This window comes from Salminus brasiliensis, chromosome 2, assembly GCF_030463535.1.
Source record: "Salminus brasiliensis chromosome 2, fSalBra1.hap2, whole genome shotgun sequence".
Taxonomy (NCBI): Eukaryota; Metazoa; Chordata; class Actinopteri; order Characiformes; family Bryconidae; genus Salminus; species Salminus brasiliensis.
In genome coordinates, this window is record NC_132879.1 from 54,969,594 (window position 1) to 54,986,943 (window position 17,350).

Below are 17,350 nucleotides of genomic sequence, written 5' to 3' on the forward strand. Positions count from 1 at the left end.
AGTAAAATGGAGAAACGAGAGCTTCTCATTCTGAAGAAAGAAAGTAGTGAGATCTTGTTGGTGAGCTAGTCTGAAGAACAGAGCTCGGTTCCTCCAGGTTTCTCCTGGACGCCCCCCAGTCCAGCCAGCACAGCGTGGAGGATGTGTTCAACTCCATCAGCAGCAGCAGCAGCAGCTCACCTGATTTACCATCATTAAGCCCTGATTTACCACCAAACCAGGTGTTGATCTGAGGAGAACTCTAAATACTACTAGACTCCATGAGAGAGGAGAACTTTGGATATGTTCTCATGATGAACACAGTGATGGAGAACCTCCACCACTTTCTGTAGGAGTGATATTGTTAGTGATTATTCTAATATCAGTGATTTACGTCCATGTGGAGCCTGTATGTGGGGTAGCCCAACTGGAAACCAGAAACGTTTGTCCTTGGGTTCCAAACTGGCCCCACAAATGGATGCCCAGGGTCAGTGATAGGACAAGGAGGGGGTCAAACATGGGTCCCATCTGGGTTGAAAACTGCTTACTATAAAAAGGATAAGACCCCTGAGGAACATTTGGAGGTTCTTCAGTTTAAAACTGTGGAGGAACCTCTTAAGGTGCTTTGAGGAACCTTCAAAAAAAAGCTTTTCTTGAAGGTTCCTCAAGAACTTTAAGATGTTCCTCTATGGTTTCAAATTGAAGAACTTTCTAAAGTTGATCAAGGATCTTATCTCTTTAAGATTGCACATGGGCCCTGGATGGGACTCCAGAGATTAAAGTGGGCTGTAAAGATGGGGCCCAGTAAAAATGCCTTTAGAAACTCACTCAGAGCCCATGTTCTAGCCTATGTTCCACCCATGTGGGCCCAATGTTAGCATGTTGGCTAAACTGTGTGCATATTTTGACTTCATATTTAAATTCTACATGTAAATATTTTTGCATTTTCTGTAATTGTCCTAAAGTATGAAACTTCTAACGGTACTGTCCCGAATTCCTGCATCAGAATACCGTCACATCAAAGCGGTGTGTCCTCATTTACCACTTTTTGACATAATGTGAATCTGGCAGCTGTTCAGCTTCTCATTTTCTGATGTATTGCATAACCCACACTATATGGACAAAGGTATTGGGACACCAGACCCAAGCTGCGTGTGCACAGAAGGGGTGTCCACAAACATTTGGACATATAGTGCATGTTACAAAAATCTTGTATATCCATTTTTTTTTTCGTTTGTTTTTTGGTTTTTATCATAATGTGATTCTGGCAGCTGTTCTTTACATCGTTTCACAATGTTATGATGAATGGACCAATAGAAAAGTGTGTGTGTGTGTGTGTGTGTATATATATATATATATATATATATATATATATATATATATATATATATATATATATATATAGCAAAAAATGAATTATAATAAATAGTATATTAAATTATATATTGTATTAAATATTAACACTAAAATAATATTACTAAATACTAAAATTATATATTGTATAGTAAATTAATAATAATAATAATAATAATAATAATAATAAAAGCACCTTTAGAGCAAACCCAGCCATTGCCTCATAAATTGTATGACCTCTCCCAGAGCAGAGCAAGAACGACCCTGTCTGACCAGTACACACCTTTCTGGCTCAGGTAGCTCATCTGGTGTCTCCTGGTGTGTTTCCCCTGGAGCTCCTGCAGAAAGCTGGAGCCGGTGTTGCTCCTGCTGAGCACCGCCTCTGGCCCGGACGCCTCGGTCGAACTGTCCCAGCTGTCCGCCCCCCGTCGGCCAGAGCTGCTGCAGGTGTCGTACAGCTCCACCAGCAGACGGTCCACGATGGACGAGGCCCTCCGGTCAGCCTGGTAGGACCCATCCCCGACCTCCACTGGCACCGCGAACTCAGACAAGGACCTTTCCAGCGCCACGTCCCCACAGCTGCACTGGCAGTGCCCACCAGACCCAGCAGGTGCTGCAGGGCAGCCGCCTGAACTCCACCGGTGCAGCGTCGCGAGCTCGAATACCCCGCTCTCCACCTCCCAGCACGAGTCATGATCACATATGTCAACTTCTTTCAGCTCCGTCTCACTAACCTCCACGCGGGACATGCTTGATCCTCCCCGGAGACCACCTCTCTCAGCTCGCGCTGCGTGCCCTCAGCATTGCTAGCTCGTGCACGCGCCCTGAAACCACTTTAACTTTTACCAAAGTAACAAGGATGTGGAGTTCCGGGTGCATGCCATTCCTGCAGCCTGTTCAAGCTCCTGCTTTACTTTCCCAGGCTCCTGTTTCCTTCCTGACAAAAAGAAAAGGACAAAGGCGCCCCCCTGCAGGAGGGAATGGTGCAGCCCAGCAGCTCCACAGGTGCAGGAGAAGCCTGTGGACTTATAACTGTGGCCTAGGCTCAAACCTGTCCAATAAGAAAAGAGCTGGAGGCCCAGAAACCCAATGGGTTATATTATATTATATTATATTATATAAAATTATACAGAATAAACAAAGTTATATTATATTATATTAAATAAAAATAAATAAATAAATAAAGTTATATGGTATTATACAATATTATATTATATAAAATTATTATTATTAATTAATAATAATAATAATAATAATAATTATTATTAAGTTATATTCTATTATGTTATAAATAAATACATAAATAAATAAAGTTATATGGTATTATACTATATTATATTATATAAAATTATACAGAAATACAGAAATAAACAAAGTTATATTATGTAATAAATAAATACAGAATAAACAAAGTTATATTATATTATATTAAATAAAATTATACATAAATACAGAAATAAATAAAGTTATATGGTATTATACAATATTATATTATATAAAATGTTTATTATTAATTATTATTATTATTATTAAGTTATATTCTATTATGTTATAAATAAATACATAAATAAATAAAGTTATATGGTATTATACTATATTATATTATATCAAATTATACAGAAATGCAGAAATAAACAAAGTTATATTATATTATATAAAATTATACATAAATACAGAAATAAACAGTTATATTATGTAATAAATAAATACAGAAATAAATAGTTATATTATATTATATAAAATTAAACATAAATACAGAAATAAATAAAGTTATATGGTATTATACTATATTATATTATATAAAATTATACATAAATGCAGAAATAAACAAAGTTATATTATATTATGTCATATTATTATATATTTCAGAAATCGTTTTCTCAAGATCACAACTTTACTCATGAACTCGACAAAACTTTAATTTTTAATATTTGTAGTGGTTATCCTGAGATCACAATTAAAATTTTTGGATAACTGTACAAAAAATATAAGTACGTCATGGACTTTATTGATATATTTATAGGGTCGTTGCTACTGCACTATTAAAACATCAACATGCCAAATTAAATAACTTCACGTTTTAAATGGAAATATCACGTCAACATTAAATGGAGTAAATTGGAGTAATTTAATTTAACAAATAATCTGATACATAAATGAGTGGTGATACAGATATTTTTATTATTATGTGAATAATTATTATACATTTTTTAATAATTGATCTTTTATTTGAAATAAATATTTTATTCTCTTTGAATTAATTATTTTTATTTATGTACTTCGAAGTTAGATACAGAATAAATTACGCAGGTATGCAAATAAACTATAAAATAAGAGCATGTTTCGATTGTTATCTATACTAAAATAATTATTTATGATACGTTAATATTATTATAATTATTTTTCTACAAATTATGGATTATTTAAATGACCCATAAACACATTACAATTATGTTTTGTTTATTTATTATTAAAATATCAGATCTAGCCAATCAGTGAGCAGCGCAGCCGTCAGCTGACTGGAGCTTCCGCTCCTGCGCAGCACATGGGTGAGGGGACCAGAGGAGCGAGTGTGAGGAGCTGTCTGAGCCCTTTCCCCTTCCACACACAGCACCCCTTCAGTCCAGAGCCCCTCAGAGCTCAGCGGCGAGGAGCTCAGCCTCCAAACATGAGGTCGGCCCGGGTGTGTCTGCGCTCAGTAGCCTTATTGCGGCTGTCTGTGATGTGCGTCACTTTGCTGAGTAACTCGGCCGCCGAGGAGAACCTGGACAGGAACCTGGACAAGAACCTGGACAAGAACCTGGACAGGAGCCTGTACCGCAGACCCAACATTGTCCTGATCCTCACAGATGACCTGGACTCCTCGATGGGCGGCATGGTGAGTCCTGTGGTCCCTGGTGGCCTGTGTGGAGGGTGACCGTGTGAGAGGCGTGGTGGTCAGGCCCTCCAGAGCTCATCCCCTGTGCTTCTGTGTGTCTCCATCCACAGATCCCCTTAAACAAAACCAGGAAGCTGATCGGCGAGGCTGGAATCACCTTCACCAACACGGTAGTGTCGGACTGTCTGAGCTGCTCACACTGAAACTGAACCTGCTCAGCAGAACCACGTGATTTCTGCACACCTGTAGGCCACACCAGAGCTTACCTGTCAAAGCCCTGTGTGATGTGTCCTTCTAATGGACACTCAGCTTGTCTAGTCCCTGTAGAGAAGCGCTGGCAGTAGAATAGGGCTCTCTGGAGCAGATCAACATCATGAGTGTATTATTGGCACCATGCTGCCTAATAATGCCAGGCGTGGGCCAGAGGGGTGTAAAGCATTGACCCAGCATTGAGCTGTGGAGCAGTGGAAGAGCTGTGTTCTCTGGAATGATGAATGGTGCTCCAGCCAGTACTTTTGGGGTGGGGAGGGGCATCATCCAACATTGTGACCTCACTCACGAATACTCATGGGTAGTGTGCTGGTACGGGGTAGTGGTGGGTAGTGTGCTGGGTACGACAGTAGTGCTGAGTAGAATTCTGTTATAGGCAGTGTGCTGGGTACGGGGGTAGTGTGCTGGGTACGGGCGTAGTGTGCTGGGTACGGGCGTAGTGTGCTGGGTAATGTGCTGTGTACGGGCGTAGTGTGCTGGGTACGGGCGTAGTGTGCTGGTCAATGTGCTGGGTACGGGGGTAGTGTGCTGGGTACGGGCGTAGTGTGCTGGGTAATGTGCTGGGTACGGGCGTAGTGTGCTGGGTACGGGCGTAGTGTGCTGGGTAATGTGCTGGGTACGGGCGTAGTGTGCTGGTCAATGTGCTGGGTACGGGCGTAGTGTGCTGGGTACGGGCGTAGTGTGCTGGTCAATGTGCTGGGTACGGGCGTAGTGTGCTGGTCAATGTGCTGGGTACGGGCGTAGTGTGCTGGGTACGGGCGTAGTGTGCTGGGTAATGTGCTGGGTACGGGCGTAGTGTGCTGGGTAATGTGCTGGGTACGGGCGTAGTGTGCTGGTCAATGTGCTGGGTACGGGCGTAGTGTGCTGGGTACGGGCGTAGTGTGCTGGTCAATGTGCTGGGTACGGGCGTAGTGTGCTGGGTACGGGCGTAGTGTGCTGGGTAATGTGCTGGGTACGGGCGTAGTGTGCTGGGTACGGGCGTAGTGTACTGGGTAATGTGCTGGGTACGGGCGTAGTGTGCTGGTCAATGTGCTGGGTACGGGCGTAGTGTGCTGGTCAATGTGCTGGGTACGGGCGTAGTGTGCTGGGTACGGGCGTAGTGTGCTGGGTAATGTGCTAGGTACGGGCGTAGTGTGCTGGGTACGGGCGTAGTGTGCTGGTCAATGTGCTGGGTACGGGCGTAGTGTGCTGGGTACGGGCGTAGTGTGCTGGGTAATGTGCTGCGTACGGGCGTAGTGTGCTGGGTACGGGCGTAGTGTGCTGGGTAATGTGCTGGGTACGGGCGTAGTGTGCTGGGTACGGGCGTAGTGTGCTGGGTAATGTGCTGGGTACGGACGTAGTGTGCTGGGTACGGGCGTAGTGTGCTGGGTAATGTGCTGGGTACGGGCGTAGTGTGCTGGGTAATGTGCTGGGTACGGGCGTAGTGTGCTGGGTAATGTGCTGGGTACGGGCGTAGTGTGCTGGGTACGGGCGTAGTGTGCTGGGTAATGTGCTAGGTACGGGCGTAGTGTGCTGGGTACGGGCGTAGTGTGCTGGTCAATGTGCTGGGTACGGGGCAGTGTGCTGGGTATGGGGGTAGTGTGCTGGGTAGTGTGCTGGGTACGGGCGTAGTGTGCTGGGTACGGGCGTAGTGTGCTGGGTAATGTGCTAGGTACGGGCGTAGTGTGCTGGGTACGGGCGTAGTGTGCTGGTCAATGTGCTGGGTACGGGGCAGTGTGCTGGGTATGGGGGTAGTGTGCTGGGTAATGTGCTGGGTACGGGGGTAGTGTGCTGGGTACGGGAGTAATGTGCTGGTACGGGGGTAGTGCTGGGTAGAATTCTGGTATGGGTAGTGTGCTGCTCCGGGCGTAGTGTGCTGGGTACGGGGGTAGTGTGCTAGGTAATGTGCTGGGTACATGGATAGTGTGCTGGGTAATGTGCTGGATAATGTGCTGGGTACAGGGGCACTGTGCTGGGTACGGGGGCGGTGTGCTGGGTACGGGGGCGGTGTGCTGGGTAATGTGCTGGGTACGGGGGCGGTGTGCTGGGTAATGTGCTGGGTACGGGGGCGGTGTGCTGGGTAGTGTGCTAGTACTAACATACCCCCCTCTCTCTTTACCCTTCAGTTTGTTGCCAGTCCCCTGTGCTGCCCAAGCAGAGCCAGCATACTGACCGGCAAATATCCCCACAATCACCATGTGATCAATAACACGCTGGAGGGAAACTGCAGCAGTCAGGCCTGGCAGAAGAGCCAGGAGCCCGACACCTTCCCAGCACTGCTGCAGAAATACGGCTACTACCAGACCTTTTTCGCTGGGAAGTATCTCAACGAGGTGAAGCCATCGTTCCAGCCATGCTGCACATAAAACCATATCGCAGATATATGTGTAGATACATGTAGATACTACAGATGCATGAAGTGGTGTTACCAACAAAAGTTTGGACACCCCTGGTCAAAATGTCAGGATAACGATTCTAAACACACCTGAAGATCCACAGTGGGAAAACCTGTGGGTAGGCCTCAAAATAGAAGTGCTGCAAGACGTCCCAAGAATCTCACAGCACTTTGCAGTCACGTACAAGCCTTTTGATAGAAAGTATGGGGAGAAATCCCCCAGGCAAGAACTTAAAAACTCTAGAGGTGTTACTGACCCACTCAACAGCCACAACATTAGTACCACTGACTAAATTGATCAATAAAATAGAGCAGCAAAATGTCACATTGATATTGATTTAAAGTTAACGATCTTCTCCTGTAACTTTACAGTATGGTAACAAACAGGCTGGTGGAGTGGAGCATGTTCCCCCAGGCTGGGACTACTGGTTTGCACTGGTAAGGAAATGCATGTTTATACAGGAGATTTGTCTAAAAACCCATTGACCCAGCTTCATTTGCATATGTCAGCTTAGGGCAAATGCTTGTTTTTACATCCCTGCTTTCTCAGCAGGCACTATTTAAACTCAGTTTGCTTGTAAATCTGCTTTGTTTATCTATGGCTTTATGAACACAGTACCTCAGACCTTGACGTAGGTCTTGACTTATGAACCAGTGGGAGGAGGAGGTGGAGGTGAAGGAGGAGGAGATGATTTAGTGGGAGTGGTGCTAGCTGAGGAACATGACGGACCCTTAATCTTCTCCCCTTTGCCCTGAGAAACTGTTCTCCAAGTGAGGAGAGAAATACAACTGGCTAAAAATAAGTAGATCTAGAGCCGTGGGTAAATGGGTCCAGATGGTTGAAAGAGGGAGAGATAGTGTGGGATTGGTTGCCTTGATTGATGCTGGGGGTTTTGCTGGCTGTGGGATTAGCTTTAGTGGTAACTCTGTAGTAATCAGACCTGATATGGTAATAAGAGCCTCTTGGGTGTTTCTTATTACTGATTTGTTTGTTTGTTTTTGTTTGTTGTTGTTTTTTTACTCACGCAGTTTGGTGAATTTACCCATCCCCCCCAACCCATCCTTCCTTGTGTTCTGCTGCATTTGTATTACTGACTTTTTGGCACAGTCTGTTTGTTTGTTTATTTTAGTGACTTATTTTAACATGATTGGTTTGTTTTTGTCTTACTGACTTATTTTAGCACGGTCTGTTTGTTCATTTCTATTAGACTTTTATTTTGGGACAGACCTTTTTGTTTATTTTAGTGACTTATTTTAACATAATTGGTTTGTTTGTTTGTCTTACTGACTTATTTTAGCATAGTATGTTTGTTTCTATTAGTGACTTATTTTAGCCTTTTTTTTTCATTTCTATTAGTGACTTATTTTGACTGTTTGTTTTAGTGACTTTTATTTTGGTGCTGCTTGTTTGTCCATTTCTATTAGACTTTTATTTTGGGACAGACCTGTTTGTTTTAGTGACTGATCTTGGCATGTTTGTTTGTATTAGTGACTTTTTATTTTACCACGGCCTGTTTATTGGTTTCTATTTATGACTTTTATTTTGACGTGCTCTGTGTGGGATGTAGCGGTTGAGTGGAGTGACTGCCTCTCTCCGGTCCACAGTAAAGGTGAATAGTGGAGTCCATCTGAGCCTCCCACTCCTCCCACTAACAGAACTCTGCTCTCCACCACTGCTCTCACACACCAGAATGATGGAGCTGCAGTCGGGAGGCCGGGCTCGGTGTGTCTGTGCGAGTTTACGGACCGTCCTGGTTTCACCCACTCACGTCTCCGTTCACGTAGCCGTCAGCTGCTCAGTCTGTGTGTCTTCACTGCAGCTCTGCATCCAGACTGAGGGATATTATACTGTAAACAGTAACAGCAGCAGTAAAACTCCACTCCACACTGTTGTGGTTAAACCTAGGAGGTTAATCTGTGGTTCACATGCGTCCTGAACAGTGGGGGTGATCCAACTACAGTACTTTGCTGTTTCTTAGGTTCTCAGTTCCCACTCTGTTGTCTTTCACAGGAGAGAAACTCCAAGTACTACAACTACACCTTATCTGTGAATGGCAAAGCACAGAGGCATGGGCAGAACTACAGCGAGGACTACCTTACCGATGTTTTGGTGAGGGCTTCTCCTGAACATCCCAAACCGTTTTTTAAGTGTGTGGTGAATCTCTCCATGTTCTCCTGACCACGATTAATGACTATGTTCACGCTCCGCTAGGCCAACGTCTCCATAGACTTCCTTCAATACAAGTCCAACTACAGACCATTCTTCATGATGGTGTCTACACCCGCCCCTCACTCTCCCTGGACGGCTGCCCCTCAATACGAGGGACAGTTTTCCAACCTCAAAGCCCCGAGAGATCCCAACTTTAACATCCATGGGAAGGTACATGCTGTAGAGGCTTATGGGCTGTTTAATGTGCATCTGCTTTGGTTGCTGTCGGTGTTTTCTAGTTTTTTGACCACGTGCACTTCTTCTTCTCTTTCAGGACAAACACTGGCTAATCCGGCAAGCCAAAACTCCGATGTCGAACTCTTCTGTAGAATTCCTGGACAATGCTTACAGAAGGAGGTAAAGTACAGTAGACCTTTTTAAATCTCAGAACGTTTACATTTATGGCATTTAGCTGACGCTCCTATCCAGAGCTACTTACAAGATTACTTGTATTACAGAGGTGGGCTAATGTAGTGTTAGGAGTCTTGCCCAAGGACTCTTATTGGTGTAGTGCAGACCAGGAATCGAACCCCAGTCTCCGACATGGTGTAGCAGCTCAGGTAGTGGTGTTATCTGTTGCGCCACACCAACACAGAGCGATTGGTTCAGGTTCTTTTGGTAGTAATTTGGTGCCTCATGAAATCTCAAATTTACTGTGATTTGATTTGAGCATTTTTACACAGTCAGAATTATGTAAAAAAAAAAAAATACTAATGATAAATGTATATAGTGGTGTTTAAAAATAACCAAATAAATAAAAAAGGGAAAATGGTTGAAAAAAAAAAATTATCACTAATTTTAGATAAAACACAGTGATGCATTTTTACACCCCTATAATGTAAGTCTGTATTAATTGATAAGCTTGGGACAGAATTACCAAAGCTTTCATGAGAAGACACTATAAGGTATCTAACCTCTTGAACCCTGGGTTTATTATTCAGTTATTAATCCAATTGTAAAAACTATTACAAATTATTTGGAAACTGTTTAGTTTTTTGTTTTTGGACCCTCAAGGTTCTTAAAGAAGTTCATGAGAATTTTTGACCCTCTTCATAGTTTTCTTATGTCGGCCACTGAAGCGGTTTGGAAGAATCGGATCAATGTTTTTTTATTGTTAAAAAAAGTGCTCTGAGAAAGCAAGAGATTTAAAGAACGGATCAGTTTAGAGGCTTATCTTTTAAACTCTTAAAGTGAGGCTATCATAAGCTTGAGATTTTATTTTTATTCATATCTATAATCATATTTTCCTGTAAGAACATACGTTCTTTAGGGGTGTTCTCTAGAACGATTTGGTGCTGCCAAGTTTTCCTGATTTTCCTACCACACATGTCCTGGCTCCCCCTAGCACTAGCAATGCTCCCAAGGCTAGGAGGCTGAGGACTTTACACAAGTCTCCTCCGATACATGCAAAGCCAGCCACCGCCTCTTTTCAAACCTCCATCAGTGTGTAATTTCTAGGCAGCCGACACCCTCTGAGGAAAGCGTTGGGTCTCCAGCTAGCTAGCATCTTTTATAGAGTGATGAGGGTAGAGGCCGCTATCTGTGCACCCAGAGACAGCACGGCCAATTGAATTGTGCTTTCCTGAACTCCGTCCACTGATGGCAAAGCATCATGGCTCAGGACCGCTAAACCACTGAGAGCCCCAAACCTTTATCTGAAGTTAGGGAACACGCTTCTGTGCTTTTGGCCCCTGGACTTGGACCTTAGTTGGTGCTGTGTTCTTCTAGGTGGCGTACTCTCCTGTCTGTTGATGACCTGGTGGAGAAGGTGGTGAAGAAGCTGGAAGTTCGAGGAGAGCTCGAGAACACCTACGTGATTTTCACTTCTGACAATGGCTACCATACAGGTATGTTTAATGAAGAAGGTCCAGGTTCGTCAGTGTAAGCGACACGCTGGCTGTTGTCCTCCTTTCTCTGTATATTAGTGATGTTGTTTTCTCCTCTTTCTCTTAGGCCAGTTCTCTCTGCCCCTGGACAAGAGGCAGCTTTACGAGTTTGACATCAGGGTCCCTCTGCTGGTACGAGGACCCAACATCAAGCCCAACCAAACCAGCTCGGTAATACAAACAGCCGCTCAGAAATCACAGCCAGTAGCGTTCTCGTCATGGCATGCTTTTATATTGGTGTAACGGTCTTGTTGAATTCCTTCACCAGTTACTCGTGGCTAATATAGATTTGGGGCCAACTGTCGTGGACATGGCAGGATATGACGTCAACAAGACCCAGATGGATGGGATGTCCTTTCTGCCAATTATGGTGTGTAGTAGAGAAAGAGAGACACTATATGGACAAAAGTATTGGGACCCCTGCTCATTTATCATAATTTATGAAATTAAGGGTATAAAAAAAATTATCTTGCTTTTGTTGGACTGTCACAGAAGGCTTTCTTCTAGATTTTGGAGCAGCATTGCTGTGAGGATTTGATTGCATTCAGCAGCAGGAGTGGTAGTAAGGTCAGGATGTTGGATGGTCATTAGCCCACCTCCACCATCCCCAACTCATCCCAAAAGTACTGGATGGAGCACCATCCATCATTCCAGAGAACACAGTTCTTCCACTGCTCCTCAGCTCAGTACTGGGGGGCTTTATACCCCCTCTACTAGCCCACGCCTGGCATTAGGTAGCATTGGATGCAACTTAAAGTAGCGTTCATTCAGAGGGGTGTCCACAAACATTTGGACATATAGTTTATACTGGTGAGGTGGGTATAAGAAGTTAGCATGAGACCCTCATGACTTTGTGTCTGTGTGTGTTTCAGACTGGGAAAGCCAACAGCAGCACATGGAGGTCTGATTTTCTGGTGGAGTATGAGGGAGAGGGACACAACGTCTCAGACCCAGCCTGCCCCATCCTGGGTCCAGGAGTCTCAGTAAGGAACCGGAGTAGTTTGGGTTAAAGTTATAGTTAGTTCTCTTCTAATTGGACCTTTTTTACTGAAATAAGAAAAGAAATGGTGGCGTCTACCTGCATTTCCTCATCCATGTCTCTCAGTGGTCGGAAAGAGATTATTCTTTGAGTTTGTGGACAGTGTATGCGACCAAATCCATCTTTGAGTGACCATATTCTCTCTCTATCTAGGAGTGTTTTCCCGATTGTGTGTGTGAAGACGCCTATAACAACACCTACGCCTGTGTTCGCACAGTGTCTCCAGCTGCCAACCTCCAGTACTGCGAGTTCGATGATAATGAGGTTAGCATAAATCACCAGATTGAATACTAAGGCTTCATTATTGGGAAGGTTGAGTCATATTGCAGTGTACTGTGTCTCTAAATCAAAATAATGATGTATGACCTTAAGATAGCAGCTTCAAAATCATGTTGCGGGGACAATTACCAGGCTTAGCATGCTGCTATCTGCCCTCTGTAACTGCAGGACAATGCTAGCGAGTCATATTCGTGTAAAATCCTGTAATATCAGTCTATACTACCACCTCAGTCCACATGCTTCTTAACTATTCAGTGACTGGTATCTCTCAGCTTGTCCAGAAAGGTGTGTCCTTGACACTTCCTGACTGTAGGGGGTGCCCAGGAGCAAGAAATGCCAGCTTTCCATAGTGTTGCTTTAATGCTCTATTGTGGATGGTGTGATTGGGGCTAACATAGCTTGAGGTCAGAGCGTTAGACTGGGACGGTGTAAAGCATATAGTCTATATAATAATGTAATATTGCGTTTTTATAATTTTGAATGATCTAATAAATTGTCACAGCTAACATTAACATGTTAACACTGGCACTATTTCTTTACACCCATGTCCCATTTCTCACCCCCTCACCCATCTGTAGGTGTTTGTGGAGGTCTACAACCTGACAGCAGACCCCTTCCAGCTCACAAACATCGCCAAGACCATCGACCAGGAAGTCCTTGAGAAGATGAACCATCGTCTGATGATGCTGCAGTCGTGCTCAGGACAGTCCTGCAGAACTCCAGGAGTCTACGACTCACGGTTCGCACCTCAAAAACAAATGCCCTACACTATGTGTCCAGATGTTTGTGGACACCCCTTCTAATGAATGCATTCGGCTACTTTAAGTTGCACCCATTGCTAATGATAACTACACAGCTAGTTTAGTCCCTGTACAGAAGTATTGCCAATAGTATAGGACTCTCTGGAGCAGGTAAACATGAACTTAGTGGAGTAATGGCATAACTGAGTGTTGGTAGATGGACCCTCTCACCACACCTTTGTGACCAACAACTTCGCACTCCCCTACATTCCAGTCTTCCCCCACCTCAGCTACATGGGGGCTCAGCTCACGCACCTCAGCTGTGGTCCACACTAGGAAACTGGCACCATGCCTACTACCAGGCATGGGCTAGAGAGGTATAACGTCCCCCCAGCATTGAGCTGTGGAGCAGTGGAAGAACTGTGTTCATCCAATCCAATTTTTAGGATGAGTTGGGGTGGTGATCATCCAACATCCTGACCACACTGTTGCTCTTGTCACTGAATGCAATCAAATACTCACAGCAATGCTGTGTAGAATATCTAGCTTTCCCAGGACAGTAGACAGTTGAAGCTTATTCTAAGCTCTTTTTAATACCCCTGATTTCAGAAGAAACGATGAACGAGCAGGTGTCCCAATACTTTTGTATGTAGTGCATGTTCTATGTACCTAGGTCAATGGAAATGCCAAAATGTCTGTTGCATCCAATTATAATTATTATTATTTTTTAATCTGTCTCCAGGTTTAAGTTCGACCCTCGTCTGATGTTCGGCAGCCTCAGTCCGCACATCAGCAGACTGCGGCAGACCCTAAAGTAAAGAGAGAAGGGACCCTAAAAAGCTTGTCCTGCTGTTGCCTTTGTGTCCTGGTCATTTCCCCAAGGACATGCCAATCTCTCTAAAGGATGGAGGAGGCCAAGAGGGGTCACTACAGTTCAGGGGGGTGCTGCCCCACTTCAACCACTTTCTGAGAGGGTAGCCTTCTTCTGCATGGCAGGTCTCTGCCAGCTGCCGTTTCTGACATAGGATGACCCCAACCCCCCACCCCCTGTTTTCGAGATTAACAGCCTAACCCATATTTTCTATGCTTCTGTATGGTGGGGGTGGGCGGGGATGGGAGGGTGGGTTAGGCCTGTTTTTTGTTGTTGTTGTTGTTTTTAATGATTAGTGTTTCTGTTGTTTTTTTGTTTTTTTTAATTAATTTATTTTTTAACGTGGAACCTGACCTGATGTATCGTCTGGGCAGATGCATATCAATTCGTGCTCCACCGTTTTAGGATTCCATCTCAAATATTACATTTCTGATTCTAACCATCATTTCTAACTACCTTAATTCAGTCAGTAGTTTGTAGGATATATATTTTTTGACATATTTGATGCTGCACGAAAGGAGCAACGGCTTAAGCTGGTTGGTGTAGTTGGTGAAAGCCAAAGATTAATTGACTGTTGTAGCTCCATTATTCCTGATTATTAGTAGCTATACAGTCCTAAGATCAGGGTTCTGAAAAGGACCGTTATTTTTAAGAGTATAGATGATAATGATGATAATTCTCTGAGAAGTTCCTCTACTTCATTGTGAACTACACTTTTAAAACAAAGGAGCCACCAATGATGCCACAGAACAGTGTTTCTCAACCCTGGTCCTGGAGGCCGTCCACTAAACGGGCAGGGAAACGCTGCCATAGAACCCAGGGCTTCATATCTGGACCTTGAATCCTGTTTCCAGTTCTGAATTTCATTCTCGCTGGAAGTTTAGGGAACAGTTAATGCAATTGATTGGCCATTTAGAGTCACACCCACCAAAGATTACAAAGTCCAGGACTGGAAACTGGATTTAAGGTCCAGATTGTAACGCTTCTTTACCAATTTTAGGATTCCTCATGGTCCCACAGCTCATTTAGGGCAGTGGTTCCCAACCCTGGTGCTGAAGGACCTCCTGCCCTTCACATTTTAGTGGTTTCTGCTCCAACACACCACCTTCATCTCAGTAAGAGCTTCTTAATGAGCTGATTAGCTGAATCGGGTATGTTCTAAGTTCTATGGCATTTTGTGAGGAGCCCCTTAAGAGTGTATAGAAAGGAATACAGGAGGAGCCAGACTGTCTCAACTACATATTAATGCAAGATGCTACGCCGATCAGCCATAGCATTAACACTACCTGCCTAATATGGAGTAGCTCCCCATGTGTAGCTTCAACAGAACTGACCATTTGATGACCATGCCATATAAGGCTTCAAGGAGGCCTTCAAGGCGGGGCCTCCATGAGCATCAGTTGGCCCTAGGTGCCCATGACCCTGTCACCGCTTCACCAGTTGTCCTTTGTTACAGCACCTTTTGGTGTAGGTACTGACCACTGTGTACTACAGTGATCATCCCTCAAGCCCTGATGCCTGATGTTTTGGAGATGTTCTGATGACCCAGTCTTCTAGAACATCAAAGTTTGGCTCTTGGTAAAGTGTCTCAGATTCTTATGCTCGTCCATTTTTCCAGCTTTTAACACCAACATCACCTTCAAGAACTGATCACTGTTCACCTGCTGCCTAAAATATGTAGATCCACCCCTTAAGAGATGAAGAAATCCCACTGTAGATGACGATGATCGGGGTTTTTCCACTTGCTGATGTTATGGCTGATCGGTGTGCAACCCTACTCAGTAAACCACTTGGCTAAAAAACAAAAAAACAAGCCTACCTACATAAGAAACAATGTGAATGACTCTTTTTATGACTGAGAAATGACTATTTTACTATGAGGGAAATACAGGGGCTACGTGAAGCGGTGCTGCTTTGCTTATTAAAGTTGCTAGCAGCAGTCGTCGCACTAAATGAGGGAACCCTTTCCACTTTGGACTGCTAAATGTCGGAGGCCCAGTGTATTCCTGCTGTGATTGACATGTTGCAGCATCATCCTGGACTGGTTTAAACACACGGATGTGACTGTTTTTTAGTCGTTGCTTTAGTTTGTGTAAAAGCAGTAGGGATTCTTTTTTTTTTTATCTGCCTATACATAAAAATAACCAACATGAAATAGTCCTGCTACACTTCTTCTCTTTCACTGAGGCACTTTCAGATCTGTGATTAAAAACATTGTGTTTTTGTTTTTTGCACATAATTCTAGCATTTCTTTGTGGGTGTGAGAATTTCTTTCTCCCTATAGTTTATGTATGCAATTGATGAGTTTGAGGAATAAAACCGATGTGAACTTGCTTATCATTTCGCTTTATTTCACAACAGCGTACAAATTATGGATGGCTAAAGCACCAGACTGACTGTTGAGGGTGAATTATTTGCAAGGTACACTACTATGTCCAAATATTTGTGGACACCCATTCTAATGAATGCATTCAGCTACTTTCAGTTGCACCTGTTGCTGATTAGACAGATGTGCAAATGCACACACAGCTTGTCTCATCCCTGTAGAGAAGAACTGCCAATAGAATAGGACTGGAGCAGATAGACACATAAACCTATAAGCATCATGCCTAATGCCTAATGGGACGTGTTCTCTGGATCTATGTCCTTAAATGTTCTGGTTGGTGGCCATCCAACATCCTGACCTTACTAAATAACCCTCTTGTTGCTGAATGCAATCACATCCTCACAGCAATTCTACTCTAAAATCTAGTAGAAAGTCTTCCTCCCTGGATAGAAGAGAGAGTTACTCCAACAAAAGCAGGAGAAACTCTTTTTTTTTTTACTATCCTTGATTTCAGAAGAAACAATAAACAAAGCAGGTGTCCCAATACTTTTGTCCATTTAATGTATTTTGTTCTGTGCATCTTTACCGTTGTCTGAAGTAGACGCTAAAGTAAAGAGGTAGTAAAAAAAAGTTTCCCAGCCAACATGCTCATGTGGTGCTCACATGGGTGGTTCCAGGCGAGTGGGTTTGTACAGGCGTTGTTACTGGGGGCTTCCGAAATGGGCCTCGTCATTACAGCTCAACCTAATCTCACATGGGTCATATCTAGGCCATGTGTTCATAGTACAACTTAGATGGTGCCCATGTTTAACCCGTCCTGGTCCCAAAAAGGTCAGTGATGGGACCGAGAGGGTTACATTTATTTGGTATTAACACCACCTGCCTAATACTGAGTAGGTCCCCATGTGCTGCCATAACAGAACTGACCATTCCAGGCATGGACTCCACAAGACCTCTGAAGGTGTCCTGTGGTATAAGGCCCCAAAACTGACATTAGCTGCAGATGCGTTAAGTCCTTTAGGTCCGGTAAGTTGTGAGTTGGGGCCTTTATGAGCATCAGTATGAGCCTTAGGTGCCTGTGACCCTGTCGCCACTTCACTAGTTAACCATTCTTGGAGCCCCTTTTGGTAGGTACTGACTTTTGGG

The 17,350-nt window shown here is 44.0% G+C and overlaps 2 protein-coding genes across 3 annotated transcripts in view; one reads left to right on the top strand and one right to left on the bottom strand.

Moving 5' to 3' along the window:
• The window catches only part of tbc1d30 (TBC1 domain family, member 30), a 24,394-nt gene extending 22,180 nt beyond the window's left edge, over nt 1–2,214 (bottom strand). For both annotated transcript variants that reach the window (XM_072673205.1, XM_072673204.1), the window contains exon 1: nt 1,616–2,214. In XM_072673205.1, the coding sequence (XP_072529306.1) occupies nt 1,616–2,081 (466 nt within the window). In that variant the 5' untranslated portion in view covers nt 2,082–2,214. The remainder of the gene's footprint in view (nt 1–1,615) is intronic.
• Nucleotides 2,215–3,873: 1,659 nt separating this feature from the next.
• On the top strand, nt 3,874–16,215 carry gnsa (glucosamine (N-acetyl)-6-sulfatase a). Its single transcript, XM_072673213.1, has 14 exons — nt 3,874–4,210; nt 4,321–4,380; nt 6,586–6,792; nt 7,227–7,292; nt 8,866–8,964; nt 9,067–9,234; nt 9,338–9,420; nt 10,792–10,910; nt 11,017–11,120; nt 11,218–11,319; nt 11,822–11,932; nt 12,142–12,252; nt 12,846–13,006; nt 13,750–16,215. Exons 1-14 carry the CDS (start codon nt 3,878–3,880, stop codon nt 13,823–13,825), a joined length of 1,800 nt encoding a protein of 599 aa, XP_072529314.1. The 5' UTR covers nt 3,874–3,877; the 3' UTR covers nt 13,826–16,215.
• Nucleotides 16,216–17,350: the final 1,135 nt, after the last annotated feature.